Source organism: Rhinatrema bivittatum, chromosome 1, assembly GCF_901001135.1.
Source record: "Rhinatrema bivittatum chromosome 1, aRhiBiv1.1, whole genome shotgun sequence".
NCBI classification, from domain to species: Eukaryota; Metazoa; Chordata; class Amphibia; order Gymnophiona; family Rhinatrematidae; genus Rhinatrema; species Rhinatrema bivittatum.
This window is the reverse complement of record NC_042615.1, coordinates 38,058,125-38,072,977: the sequence shown is the minus strand read 5'-3', so window position 1 is coordinate 38,072,977 and position 14,853 is coordinate 38,058,125. Positions and strand designations below refer to the sequence as shown.

The following is a 14,853-nucleotide window of genomic DNA, read 5'->3' as shown; positions in this document are numbered from 1 at the left end:
TTCCAAGCTCGCCTATCGAATCAGATAGTCTTGATCCAGACAGACAACCAGGTGGCCATGTGGTACATAAACAAGCAGGGAGGCACAGGCTCCTTCCTTCTGTGTCAGGAAGCTGGGCAGATTTGGGCAAAAGCCCTCTCCCGCTTCATGTACCTCAGGGCCACCTACCTGCCGGGTGTAGACAATGTATTGGCAGACCAGCTGAGCCGTGTCTTCCAACCACACGAGTGGTCTCTCAATCCTCTAGTAGCGACCTCTCTATTCCACAAGTGGGGATACCCACACATAGACCTCTTTGCGTCCCCTCAGAACCACAAAGTGGACAATTATTGCTCTCTCATTCGGAGCCAGCACTCGCGGCCAAGGGATGCCTTCTCCCTCAAGTGGACAACCGGTCTGCTCTACGCATTCCCTCCACTTCCTCTTCTGTCCAGGACTCTCGTGAAGCTACGCCAGGACAGGGGGAACCATGATCCTGGTAGCACCGCACTGGCCACGCCAAGTGTGGTTTCCCATACTCCGAGATCTCTCCATCCGCAGACACATTCCCCTAGGAAAGGATCCGCATCTACTCACTCAAAACGACGGATGCCTTCTCCATCCCAACCTCCAAGCCTTGTCCCTGACGGCATGGATGTTGAAAGGCTAGTTCTCCAGCCTTTTAACCTTTCGGATTCGGTTCTCGTGTCCTGATAGCTTCACGAAAGCCCTCCACTAGAAGATCCTATTCATACAAATGGAAAAGGTATACATCATGGTGCACTTCTCAGTCCCTTGATCCCCTTTCCTGTCCAATCTCTGACTTCTTGGACTATTTATGGCATCTCTCAGAATCAGGTCTTAAAACCTCTTCTATCAGGATGCATGTCAGTGCGGTAGCCGCCTTCCACAAGGGTATCGGGGGTGTCCCTATCTCAGTACAACCCCTGGTAACACGCTTTCTCAAAGGCTTGCTCCATCTGAAGCCACCCTTACGTCCTCTGGCCCCATCTTGGGGCCTTAATCTGGTTCTTGGTCGTCTAATGAAACCACCCTTCGAACCTCTGCACTCCTGTGACTTAAGATATCTCACTTGGAAAGTGTTATTCCTTTTGGCTATCACTTCAGCTCGCAGAGTTAGTGAATTACAGGCCCTAGTTACCTATCCGCCTTACACTAAACTCCTACAGGACCGGGCGGTACTCCGCACTCACCCTAAATTTTTACCTAAGGTAGTTTCGGAGTTCCATATCAATCAATCCATCATACTACCTATCTTTTTTCCCAGGCCCCACTCCAACTCCGGGGAACAGACTCTGCATACCTTAGACTGTAAACGGGCTCTAGCTTTTTATCTAGACCGTACAGTTTCTCATAGAAAGAGTACTCAATTATTCGTCTCTTTCCATCCTAACAAGTTAGGACAACCTGTGGGTAAGCAGGCTCTTTCCTCCTGGTTGGCGGACTGCATTTCCTTTTGCTATCAGCAAGCTGGCATTCCTTTCCAAGACCGTGTCAAGGCACACTCTGTGAGGGCCATGGCGACTTCAGTAGCACTCCTTCGATCGGTGCCGCTTCCTGACATCTGTAAAGCTGCAACCTGGAGTTCTCTCCATACCTTTGCAGCCCACTATTGTTTGGACAAAGCTGGAAGACAGGACTCCATCTTCGGCCAATCTGTCTTGCGTAACCTTTTTCCATCATAATGTACCAACACCCTTCCACCTTCCCGGTAGGGTGCGGATGCCTTTTCCCAAATTACACCCCAATTGTTGTGCCTGTTGCACGCCGTTGGGTGCCTTTGGTGCAAGTCAGGACATCCTCAGCTCGGTACTCACCCATTTGTGAGGACAACCATCCTGCTTGTCCTGTGAGAAAGCAAATGTTGCTTACCTGATGTAACAGGTGTTCTCACAGGACAGCAGGATGTTAGTCCTCACGAAACCCGCCCGCCACCCCGCAGTGTTGGGTTCGTTTCTTTTATTTTTTAGGCACTGCCTGTAGCTTTGAAAATCAGACTGAAGGGAGACCCCTGCTGGCTGCAGGGTCAGTGCCGTGCTGGGCATGCCCAGTAGGGGCCAGTCAAAGTTCTGTTAAACTTTGACAGAAGTTTTCCGTGGTGGGCTCCATCCTCGATGTCACCCATTTGTGAGGACTAACATCCTGCTGTCCTGTGAGAACACCTGTTACATCAGGTAAGCAACATTTGCTATACCAATCCACATGCGGCCACAATTCCTATTGTTTTGGATTTTCTACAGGATGGGCTTCAGAAGGGTCTCTCCCTAAGCTTCATCAAGGTTCAGGTGGCTGCGCTGTCTTGCTACGGTCCCAGGAGGGATGGCAAGACCACTGCCAAGCATCCAGATGTTTCTCGCTTCCTGAAAGGAGTCAAGCACATTCGTCCGCCCACTCAAGTGGCCAGTGCCTCTGTGGAACTTCAACCTAGTTTTGGATTTCCTCGCGGGATCCACCTTCATACCCCTTCGGGGCCTGTCTCTCCGTTCTCTAACTTTGAAGATGGTGTTTCTGCTGGCAGTGTTCCGCACGCCGCATTTCAGAGCTACAAGCACTGTCCTGCCGTGATCCCTTTCTGAGAATCACTCCTGAGGCGATCCATCTTCGCACGGTTCCCTCCTTTCTACCTAAAGTGGTTTCACAATTTCACCTCAACCAAACCATATCCTTGCCTACCACGGCGGGTTTGAAGAAATCTGAAGAAGGGCGTTTACTACGCCGTCTCGACATCGGCAGATTGCTGCCCAGATATCTGGATTTGACACAAGAAGTACGAAAGACAGACCATCTGTTCGTCCTGCACAGCGGGAAGAAAGAAGGCGAAGCGGCCTCTCGGCCCACCATTGCCCGCTGGGTTAAAGAAGTCATCAGAGCAGCTTACGTAGAGGCCGGGAAGTCACCGCCTCTACAAGTCAAGGCTTATTCTACCAGAGCCCAAGCAGCATCTTGGGCAGAATCCAGGATGCTGTCGCCTGCAGAAATATGTAAAGCGGCGACATGGTCCTCCCTCCATACCTTTTCCAGGTTCTACCGTCTGGATGTCCAGGCCAGGGAGGACACAGCATTTGCGAGGGCAGTCCTACACGGTCCTCAGGCAGCCTCCCACCCAGGCTGGGAGTAAAGCTTTTGTACATCTCATTCGTTCTGAGTCCATCTGGCTACACGCCAGGAAATGTTGAGATTACTTACCTGATAATCTCCTTTTCCTTAGTGTAGACAGATGGACTCAGCATCCCGCCCAGGCTGCCAGTATACATGGGTTGCACCGATTCAAGGTAGGCCATGCCATTTTCCTACATAAGAGCGTCCACTCTGCCAGGTGTCGACGCCTTCTGGTTGTGAATGCTGGTGGTCTCCAGCTCCTATCAATCGGTCAGGGGAATCCTGTTTCACTAATTTCATTGATCGTCAGTACATCCATAACAGCTTTTGCAAGGAAGATTACTGAGTTGCTACGCTTCCTGTGGGGGTATATATACCCGTGCTGACGTCAGATCCGTCTCCAACTGCTAGCACGAGCATACTATACCCATTCGTTCTGAGTCCATCTGTCTACACTAAGGAAAAGGAGATTATCAGGTAAGTAATCTCAACATTTCTCTTCCACCCCAAGAATGCCTCCGGAAGCGATCGCTTTAGGGAATGACACTGAGCAAACACCATCCCTTTTGATTGAGGAAACATCACTGACCCCTGGGGTGCCTGCGATGCCTTCTCCCCCCCTAAATGTGAGCTTCCTGAACAACTGCTTTTGGAGGAGCTGTGCCGAACTCATCTGAAATTGGGGAAAGCAGTGGCTAACCCTGATGGGTTTGAACACTGAGGAGCTTGAATTCATTCTTGGCGCTGCAGGGGGATTGAGTCCTGATGGAAAAGCTTTGGATGGGGCTGTCTCCTCAACTGGAAGTAAAACATCTACCCCGGTGGATCAGCTTGACGGCGGAATATGGAGCAGAGGTGGTGCAGACTTGACTGCTATATTTCCAAATTTGGGTTTGGCTAAAGCCCCAGAAATAATGCAAGAAGTTTTGTTGGCAAGCTATTATGTCTTTGGAGTCTTCTATTTCTAATCTCTCGAAGATCTTTATGGACACTAACTCTAAGATTTTGGTTAATGTTAATTCTATCTCTCAGTTCGGGACAAAATTTGAAGTGGTAGGTTCACGGTTTACTGCAGTGGAGCAAATTCAACAAACTTTGGTTCAATCTGATCTGATTACATCAAAGAGGCTGGAAAATATTGAAAACACTTTGAGGAGTTGTAACTTGCAAGTTTTGAATTTCCCAGTTATAAAATCTCTGCCTACTACTGATTTATTCAAAAGTTACCTTTCTTAAGTAGCACTCCCTGTGATACTGAGGGAAAAGTGAGGATCGTGAAGCATGAAGCAAGAACTGTTTCTTAAGACTACATGCAGTCATTATAACTGTATGACAGTATTTTCTCTCATAAAATGTTTTGAAAATTCCTGAAACAGCTATGCCAGTGATTACCTAAGTCTGATGAAATGGTTCTAACAGATTCTCCTGAAGAAACCTCAGTGAATTTAACTCAATTTCTGGAGCAATCACATGAGATGGTAGTTTCTAGAAGAGGAACTCTTTTGGTCTCATTTGCTTTCTTTTCTGATCAAAAGACTGTTCTGCAATTTTTTTTCCGTAATCGAGAATCTATGTTTCATGGTGAGAAGATATGGATTTTTACCGACGTGACAAGATCAACTCAACTCCGGAGGAAAAAATTTCTGTCAATTTTGTGATGAGGTTCTTTCAAGGGGGGCTTATTTCTTATTGCAGTATCCATGTAAATGCCATGTTAAATTTTTGAACCTTCACAACTTCGTGTATTTCTAGATACACACAACTAATAAGACTCTGAGGCTAGGCAATAGATGATTATTGGGGTGTTTCCTCATCATTTCCCTTTACATATTTCATTGTTATTTGCTCTTTATAACCCTCCCCCCCCCCCCTTATTTCCTTAGGCACAGATTACAATTTTTTTTTCCCCTGTGTTGGATATTATTTTCTAGTGAATTATGAACATTTAATTGTAAATGTATCTGTTTATTCTTTTATCATATAAGATGTGTTCCTTGGTTGTCTTATTGTAAATGCAATCAAAATTAAAAAAGAAAAAACCCCAGAAAAATAAAGAGAATTGTTCTGAGCATGCACAAGCCAAAGACATAATATACATATGCAAGGTGGGACTGCTGATCAGAGCTGAACAGTGAAAGAGAGAAAGATTCAGCATCTCCGGTATTGTATATCTGTTTGTTTGTTTGTTTGTTTGTTTTATTTGTCGCAGGTGTTCTCATAACACCTGTACCGTACATATGTTATACAGGAAAATATAGCTTGTCATTGTTTCACAAAAAAGACATGGTCAGTTTTGTTATTCTCCTAGTTTGTGTAACACAAACTGAAAGGTAAATATAGAAAACCCACTACAGGATTGTCAGTGGGATTTGAAACCTGGCTTCCTTGTTTTTCAGCCTGCACTTCTAACCACTTGGTGGTTGCTTCACTCAAAAAAAAAAAATAAATAAATAAATAAAATCTTGCATTTTCGGAAATGATCCAAAATGCAGCAGCCTAGTTGCCATCTGTTTGTAAATTTGCAGATAGGATCACCCCAATCCTGGGTCCAAAATTACCTCTTATGGGGAAGGCAGTTATCAAAGCTATTTAAATGGATAAGTAGTGATTTATGCCTGTAAATTGGCGGTCTGAAAATTGCCCTTCCTTAATAAGGAAAAAATAGAGGAGTACCTCAGCGTTTATACCTTTAGCCACGTTTAAAAGAGGTATTTCCAAGGATATGTTTAGATCGGAGGAGATTCCATAATTCTAGATACAAGTATTGAAGATTTCTACTCAATATAATGCATTAGATCTGTGATAAATTTACATTCCGTTAGGATGAAATATATTTCAACCTACTGGTGATTTAAGATGAGGGAACATTTTCTTGGAAAGGTGTTTATTTTTCTCCCCTCAAGTTTACAGTACATAGAAACATGAAGAATGACAGCTTAGTTCTGCTTATTCATGGCAAAGTACTGTAGCACCTATCCAGTCTAAGGCTTTACCCTCACTTTTTTATATTCAAGGATCTTTTGAGTATGTTCTATGCTTTCTTCAGTTCTGTTAATGATTGGTATTTGTGTTTTAAAGTCTTAATATTGTCTTTCTTAATATAAGTTACAGTTTGGGACTAAGAGGTGTATAGATAAGGAAAATAGTTTTTTAATAACCTACACTTAGACTATAAAATGCACTGAAATAAAGTGTTTTCTTGAAAAATAAATATAATGAGCCCAATATTCAAAGCATGTTAATCGATATTTTCCCAGATAAGCAGGACATGTGCGGCTAAGTAGCAGCCGCTGAATATGCAGGTATGAACAGCAGCCACCGCTTAGCTGTACACGTCCCTTATATGATTAAAATGTACGCACAAAAAAAGTGAGTATGCATTAGGCGGATTGGGGGCGGCATGAGTTAGACGTGTAACTTAGATGCCTAACCTCAGATATTCAGAGTTAGGAAAATAAGTGTACGTCTAAGTTTAGATGCCCCATAGAGCAGGTCTAAGCTTAGTCAGGTATATTATCCAGCAAAGTGTTCACATAAACGCATATATTAAGCCACTGAATATACATCATAATTTACTTGGATAAGTTATATCCAGTTAAGTTACTTAAACAGCCAGCTTTGAATATTGATCTCGTAGTTTGGAAAAATGTTTTGATTGTGGACTATATAATTTGAATTTATTTTTAAAGGGATGAAAATGAACCTGCTGAAATAGAGGATCTTAATGCTGTCAAGCCTGAGGGTTGGCTTGATGATGAACCTGCTTATATCCCTGATTTAAATGCACAGAAGCCAGAGGACTGGTAAGAATGTGTTAGATTTTATTATTATTATTATTTATTGACTTGATTAATCACAATATCTTACTAAAAGTAAATAGAACAATGTACAATATGGCATCTTGGAAAAACGATGTGGATAATATGTTGCAGTCACATTCTTAAAATAACCTTTCTAATTTACTAAACATTTATAAAAAGACCCATTTCCCTTTAATACATTTTGATAGTCCTTAAAATTAATATATCTTATGTTACAGTGAATAGTTTTGGTGCAGTACAAGTTATTTTAATAGGAACATTTACCAAATTCATTTCACCAGTGTGGAAGACAAATAAATGTAATAAGTATGTATTTCTTAGCATTCAGACAGGTTAATCCAAACCAGTGGATTATGCACCTCTACCAGCAGATGGAAACAGAGCAGAGCTGATGTCACAGAATATATATATATACACTGTGCCCCTGCACTTACCTGCACTTATATCAGCCTGCCAGTATTCTCTGAAAAAGCCAAATGTGGGTGTTAGGAATCTGTTAGGAAAGCTCTGTGATAGAGCTGGGAGTTAGCAATCTGATCTGTTCTGCTATCTGATGGGAGGAGCAATCTGTAATAAATCTGCTGTTAGACTGCGGAGGAGCAATATGTCCTTATTGGCTCCTAAAGAAGGAGGAGTCAGCAATCTGTACTAGTTGTGGGTGGATCCCTGGGCTGGTAGCAGATGACCATGCCCCTAAGAGGATATCCCAAGAGGGACCACCAGCTAAGCTTGAGTATGAAGACACACACATTAGTTCTTTTATTAAGCAGGTTTTTTAAAGCACCAGAGGTGTAGCAGTAGTGAGCTGATATGCCCGGCAGGGCTGTAGTCCATCAGGTACTGGAACAGCGATCCAGGATGGCTGAGCTGTTGAGAAACTGTAGAAAGTGAGTAGGCAGAGTTCATGAACAGAACTAGATGACAAAACTCACATAAGGTCTCAAGGAAGCTCAGGTGCTGGAAAGGTTTAGGCCCTCGAGGAGCGAGTACCTGGTTCCAGGGAAAGCGCTGAGAGAGCGATGGTAACTCACAATTGTTTGTAGCAGTGATAGCTTCCAAGCAGTAGAGAATCTTCAGAGTGTCCAGGAACATGGGCCCTCGAGGAGCGAGTACCGGTTCCTATCTGTAATCTGAAAGTAAAGAAAAAGAGCGAGGCCCCCTGTTATGCTTTATTCCTCAAGAAGGGAGGAGTTAGCAATCTGTTATGCTCTACTCCTCAAGAAGGGAGGAGTTAGCAAACTGTTATGAATCGGCTCCTGTGGAAGGAGGAGTTAGCAATCTGTTATGGAACGGCTCCTGCGAAGGAGGAGTTAGCCATCTGATATGCTCAGCTCCTGTAGAGGGAGTAGTTAACAATCTGTTAAGGTATAGACTGCGGAGGTAGCAATCTGTTATGAATCTGTAGCTGAAGACTCCTGATGGGAAGGAGTAGCAATCTGTTATCAGCAGAGTGCTTGGAGAGGGCACTCAGCTGTAGAGGAATGTAGATAGGTGGATCCTTGGACTGATGGCAGATGACAGCGCCTCAGGAGGATATCCTGAGAGGGACCACCAGCTAGGCTTGGGTACAGAGACAGACATAGATAGTTCTTTTATTAGACAGGTTAGTAGAACCACCAGAGGTGGCAGTAGTGAGCTGATATGCCCAGCAGGGCTGAAGTCCCTCAGGTACTGGAACAGCGATCCCAGGGTTGCTGAGCTGTAGAGAAACTATAGATAGTGAGTAGACAGGGTATGCTGTGTTCATAGCCAGAACTGGATGACAAAACTCACATAAGGTCTTAGGGAAGCTCAGTAGCTGGAAAGGGTTAGGCCCTCGAGGCGCGAGTATCTGGTTCCAGGGAAAGCTCTGAGAGAGCGATGGTAACTCACAAATGTCTGTATCTGCGATTGCTTCCAAGCAGTAGAGAATCTTCAGAGTGTTCAGGAACATTGGCCCTCAAGGAGCGAGTACCGGTTCCTATCTGCAATCTGAAATAAATAATAGAGCGGGTACCCCTGGTAAGTCCGAGGAGGCAGAGTAGCTTGGGAGTAAAGCCAAAGCAATCCCCTTGTTAACTCGATTCGTTAGCGAATACTGAGACCCCCGAGGTTCTCGCCCGAGGTTCGCACCCTTGCTGGTACATCAATCGGAGCGCGCGCACCCTACGTCATCAGGCAACGTGGTGGATCTGCAGCATCATGCCGGTCCGGGGACACCGGAGGGAGACGGCAAGAAGATGCCGCGGCAGCTAACCGTCCATCAGACCCGGAGGGAGTCGCCACAGAGGTAAAGAGGGCGGATTGAGGGCGTCGAGCAGCGATGGACGCAGCACCCCCAAGGAACGGGTACCTCTGGTAAGTCTGAGGAGGCAGAGTAGCTTGGGAGGTGTAGCCGAAGCAATCCCCTTCCTTGCTAACTCAGATAATGAAATAGAGACCTTTAAATATTGGAAGCGGATGATATCATCTCAGGGGTACGCCCCTGAGGTTCGCGCTCTTGCTGGTACTTCAATCAGAGCGCACGCCCTAGGTCTTCAGGCTACATGGCGGATCTGCAACGTCGAGCCGGCCTGGGAATGACGGAGAGAGACGGCATGGAGACGCCGCGGCAGCCAGCCGCCCATTAGACCCGTAGGGAGTCGCCACAGAGGTAAAGAGGGCGGAGTGAGGACGTCGAGCAGCGACTGTCACAACAGTACCCCCCTTCAAATGTCGATCTCCTCTTCGGGTACCAGGCTTAGGTTTAGAAGGATGCGCGAGGTGGAACTGATGAAGCATCTCTTTGTCCAAGATATTGGTCTGAGGCTCCCAAGAGATGAAATCGGGGCCGAAGCCTTCCCAAATCAGAAGGTATTCAAAAGTCTTGCCTCTGTTACGAACATCCAGAATCTCTTTCATCTTAATTTCTAAGTCGTCTTCTGCATTGATGACAGGTGGATCTTGAGATTTGGAAGAATCTTGCAGAGTGTTATTGATGATATCAGCAGCAATGGATTGAGCTGCTGTGGATGTCACTGAAGGTTTTAGTGGAAGTTGTGATGTTAGGGTACGTCCAAAATCCACTTCTAAAGATGACTCTCCAGTAGAAGTTGCTGGATGAGAGATGAAGAAGAATTCAGCAGTAATAAGTAGCTGCTATGGACATCTCTGAGGCTTCAGCGGAAGTAGCGATGTTGGGGTACGTCCAAAATCCACTTCTAAAGTTGGTGGCATTACCAGCGGAAACAGACTAGCTGGTAGACAGAGAATATCATCTTCGGATCAATTGTGCTGTGGCTCATCACACACATCCTCCGAATGGATGGAACGTGACAAATATCTCTAAGTTATAATCCGTGAATGTGGATAGATGTTGAACGCCTTTGAGCCAAGGTGAACATAGATGGCACTATGAATAACAGCAGCCATGTGTTGAACTGCCGTGGACGTCACTGAGCTCTTCAGGAGAAGTGGAGAAGTAAAGGAACGTCCAAAGCCCACTTCAAATTGTGATGCAATAATGGATCTTCTAATTTGACGAAGGAACTCCTCAGGTCTTCCACTAGACGTCTGAGAATAAGGTTGCCTCCTGCCCCTGAGTCCATCAGGGCAGGAGTCTGAACTGTAGCCGGTTCGCAGATCACAGAGACTGGAAGAGAGAGCGGAGGAGAAAACGCAGTATGGCCCAAGAACAGTCCTCCCGCAGGACCTAGGCCCGTCTGTTTCCCAGATGAATGGGGCATGTAGAGACATCATGGCTGGGCTGGCCACAGTACATGCACAGGCCGCGTTTCTTCCAAAATCTTCTCTCCTTGGAGGTCAAGTGTCTATGACCAAGTTGCATTGGTTCATCTTTATCAGCAACAGAAGTTACTGGAACCATCCGAGGTGCAGTGATAGTACTAGCCTGTTTCAACTCAAGTAACACCTTAGGCCAGAGTTCCTTCACCTTGTCTTGGAGCCGGTAATCAATCCGAGTGGCCAAGGCTTTTAATTCGTCCAGCAACTCAGGTGTCTGGTGAGCGGCCAGCTTGTCCTTTAAGTGGGTATCCAGGCCTCTGCAGAATAGAGTCTTGAGACATTTGGGGTCCCAGCGAAGTTCCGCTGCAAAAGTCTTGAATTCTATGGCAAATTCAGCCAGTGATCTGTTGCCTTGCTTCAAGTCCACCAAAGCAAAACCTGCAACAGAATTACGAGCAGGGTCATCAAAGACTGATTTAAACAAGTCCATAAATCCTTCTATGTTCTGCAAAATAGGGTCCTTGCGTTCCCACAAGGTAGATGCCTACGACAGAGCTCTTCCATCCAAATATGACAGGATGTAGGTGGACTTTGAAAGAGCCATGGGAAATAAAATTGGCTGTAAGGTGAAGTGCATGCAGCACTGGTTCAGAAAGTCCCGGGTCTTCTGGATTTCTCCAGAAAAGTGGATAGGAGCCGCCAGTGGTACAGCAGTCTTTAAAGTTACCTCCTGTAATTGACCTTCTTGGTTAGAAGCTGTGCCTTGTATCTTATGTGTGTGTAACTGATGAAATGCTGCAGTAAGTTTCTCCAAAGTTTCTTGCTGCTCTGAGATGCATTGGGCCAGGCCCAGTATAGCCTGCAAGGCAGAGAGATGTGCCGGATCCATGAAGTTAACAACATCCCATATTTTAAGCCGGATCCACTGGAGTTAGCAATCTGTTAGGAAAGCTCTGTGATAGAGCTGGGAGTTAGCAATCTGATGTGTTCCGCTATCTGATGGGAGGAGCAATCAGATAGGCGTTAGCAATCTGTAATAAATCTGCTGTTAGACTGCGGAGGAGCAATCTGTTCTAATTGGCTCCTAAAGAAGGAGGAGTCAGCAATCTGTAATAGTTGTGGGTGGATCCCTGGGCCGGTGGCAGATGACCACACCCCCAGGAGGATATCCCGAGAAGAACCACCGGCTAAGCTTGAGTATAGAGACAGGCACACATTAGTTCTTTTATTAAGCAGGTTTTTGAAACCACCAGAGGTGGCAGTAGTGAGCTGATGTGCCCGGCAGGGCTGTAGTCCCTCAGGTACTGGAACAGCGATCCAGGATGGTTGAGCTGTTGAGAAACTGTAGAAAGGGAGTAGGCAGAGAAGGCAGAGTTCATGAACAGAACTAGATGACAAAACTCACATAAGGTCTCAAGGAAGCTCAGGTGCTGGAAAGGTTTAGGCCCTCGAGGAGCGAGTACCTGGTTCCAGGGAAAGCGCTGAAAGAGCGATGGTAACTCACATTTGTTTGTAGCAGCGATAGCTTCCAAGCAGTAGAGAATCTTCAGAGTGTCCAGGAACATGGGCCCTCGAGGAGCGAGTACCGGTTCCTATATGTAATCTGAAAGTAAAGAAAAAGAGCGAGGCCCCTGAGGAGCGGGTACCTCTGGTAAGTCCGAGGAGCTAGAGTAGCTTGGGAGGTGTAGCCGAAGCAATCCCCTTCCTTGCTAACTCAGATAGCGAAATAGAGACCTTTAAATATTGGAAGCGGATGACGTCATCTCAGGGGACGCCCCTGAGGTTCGCACTCTTGCTGGTACTTCAATCAGAGCGCGCGCACCCTAGGTCTTCAGGCAACATGGCAGATCTGCAACATCTAGCCGGTCTGGGGATGCCGGAGAGAGACTGCATGGAGACGCCGCGGCAGCCAGCCGTCCATCAGACCTGGACGGAGTTGCCACAGAGGTAAAGAGGGCTGAGTGAGGAAGTCGAGAAGCGACGGTCGCAACAGTGGGCAACTAAACAATACATGAATATAACTCTTAAACATAACTATTCTAGATTCAGTTAACAGGAAAACACTGAGCTCAGACAAGTTGTGTAATATCACTAACCTAGGAACTGGTTCTGACAGATACCAGTTATCCCTGGAGACACAGCCACTCAGGAGAATAATAGCATCACCATTTCTCCGTTTACAATTTCATTATAAAGGGGTGAAGTATAAGGAAGAAGTGGTGAAAGATATTAAAATAGGGAGTGTAGAAGTATAAAAAATGATTACAGGAGACAAAAATGGTGAAAAGTTGGGGAGAGGGACAGATTGCAAATGAGGAATGAAAGATGGACTAGGAAAATGCAGCTATGGAAAAGAAGAGTGGGGACTGAATGAGTGAAAAAAAAAGGGAGCAAAATAATACCTCATATTTGGAAGAGGAGGTAAAGAAAATTGTGTTAAGAAATACTTTCTAATGTTATGCCTAAGTGTTAGATTTTATAACATGCGCACGCGCGCACAAGGGGGATGAACTTTTGCAGTTTCTGCCACAACGCAATTCGACCTTCCCTAATTCCCTTCCAGTCTGACTGGGAGGGAACTTCCCTAACCCCCTGCCTAACCTTCCTTCCCTTTCCCCTATCTTCCCCACCCCCTAAAGCTAACCTACCTTGCCTGATTTTTTTTTTTTTTTATTTAAGTACTTGCTGCTCCTTGGCAGCAGAAGTAATTTACGCGCGCTGGCCAGTTGCCGGCACACTCTTCTCCAGGACAGCAGCTAATGGCCTCTGTCCCGGTCGGCCTCCATCCTGCCCCACCTAGACGCTGACCCCCTGGCCTACCCCTTTGAAGAGGCCCGGCACTTGTGCACGTTCTGAGGTTTTTGCGCGTGGCTAGACCCCTTTGATAATTCATACAGTATGCCATAGTCTCAGCCACACGCGTAAACCCTGGGATTTGTGCATGCAGGCCTTTTAAAATCCGCCCCTAGGTCTGCCTTTTGAGCCTTATATGATGACCTTGTTATAAAACTTCCTTCCTACTGATAAATGTTAAGAGATATTTGAATGTCTCTATGATATCATATTGCTCTTCTCTCCTTTAAGGTATACATGTTTCTCACAGGACAAGCAGGATGGTAGTCCTCACAAATGGGTGACATCATTAGGATGGAAGCCCTGTATGGAAAACGTTTCTGTCAAAGTTTCTACAAAGGTTTCTACAAAACTTTGACTGGCACTGGCACACTGAGTGCACTGAGCATGCTCAGCCTGCAATTATCCCTGTGAGCCACAGGTGTCTCCCTTAGTCTTCTTTTTTCCGCTCTGCAGTAAGCATAGCGGTTGAAGCTCTGTGAGTAAATTTTAACTTTTTTCCTCATGGGAAAACTTTACTTTTTACTTCAAAAGACACTTTTCCCTGCACGGGTCTCCCTCCGCGTATGTTTTTACGACGCTCGGTGAGTACTTTGACTTATTTTTTTGGTCGGTTCCTGTCACCTTCTGGCCTGCTAACCGACTAAAGCCTTCCCTCTCCCTATTTTTCAGTTAGCTACACATAGCCTGCGAGTGTCTTTCTGTGACACTTTGCTTGGTTATTAGTGCTAATGGGACAGGGACTCCAATGGTTTCCGTTGCCACCAGGGCCTCTTACCTTAGGGTCCTTTCTTCCCCGGTACCCTCGCGCAGTCGATGCCCATCGCTACCGTAGGTACCCCTCCTCAGACCACCCTGGATTTTAGGTGCCATCAGTACCCCTCCCCCGCAGTACCTTGATGCCATCCTCCCTGCATCGTTTTTTATCAATGCTGCCAGGTTTTTAACTCCTTCGCGCTGTCTTTCCCTTGGGCTCCTTCGGTGCTGCCTTACCCGGGTGCATGCCCTCGACGCACACCTTGTCTCGTCATTGACACACTCGGGTCGATGCCACCGTTGCCTATGACACTTCCATCGATGCCAGGGTCACTTCCTCGATGCCATCCCTTAAATTATGGAAGCCATATATGTCCAGAGCCTTTCCATCGATGGGCACCAATGGGCGTGGATGCCCGTCGATTCAGTCGATGCCGGTATCGTGTTTCAATAACGACAATGTTTTTTCGACTATTCGATGCCACATAGTTCCCATAGATACCTATGCCGATGCTGTCAGTGCTCCCATCACTGACATCATTACTCTGGCCGAGTCATTGACGTTTTTTCAAATCTATTTTTTGACGATACCTCGAAGCCGCTTCGGCCTCCCTCGATACCG

The 14,853-nt window shown here is 46.0% G+C and overlaps 1 protein-coding gene across 1 annotated transcript in view; it reads left to right on the top strand.

The window, feature by feature from the left end:
• Positions 1–14,853, top strand: part of CLGN (calmegin) — a 629,426-nt gene that overhangs the window by 376,495 nt on the left and 238,078 nt on the right. The window contains 1 exon segment of the mRNA XM_029603388.1: positions 6,789–6,902. Coding sequence (XP_029459248.1) covers positions 6,789–6,902 — 114 coding nt within the window.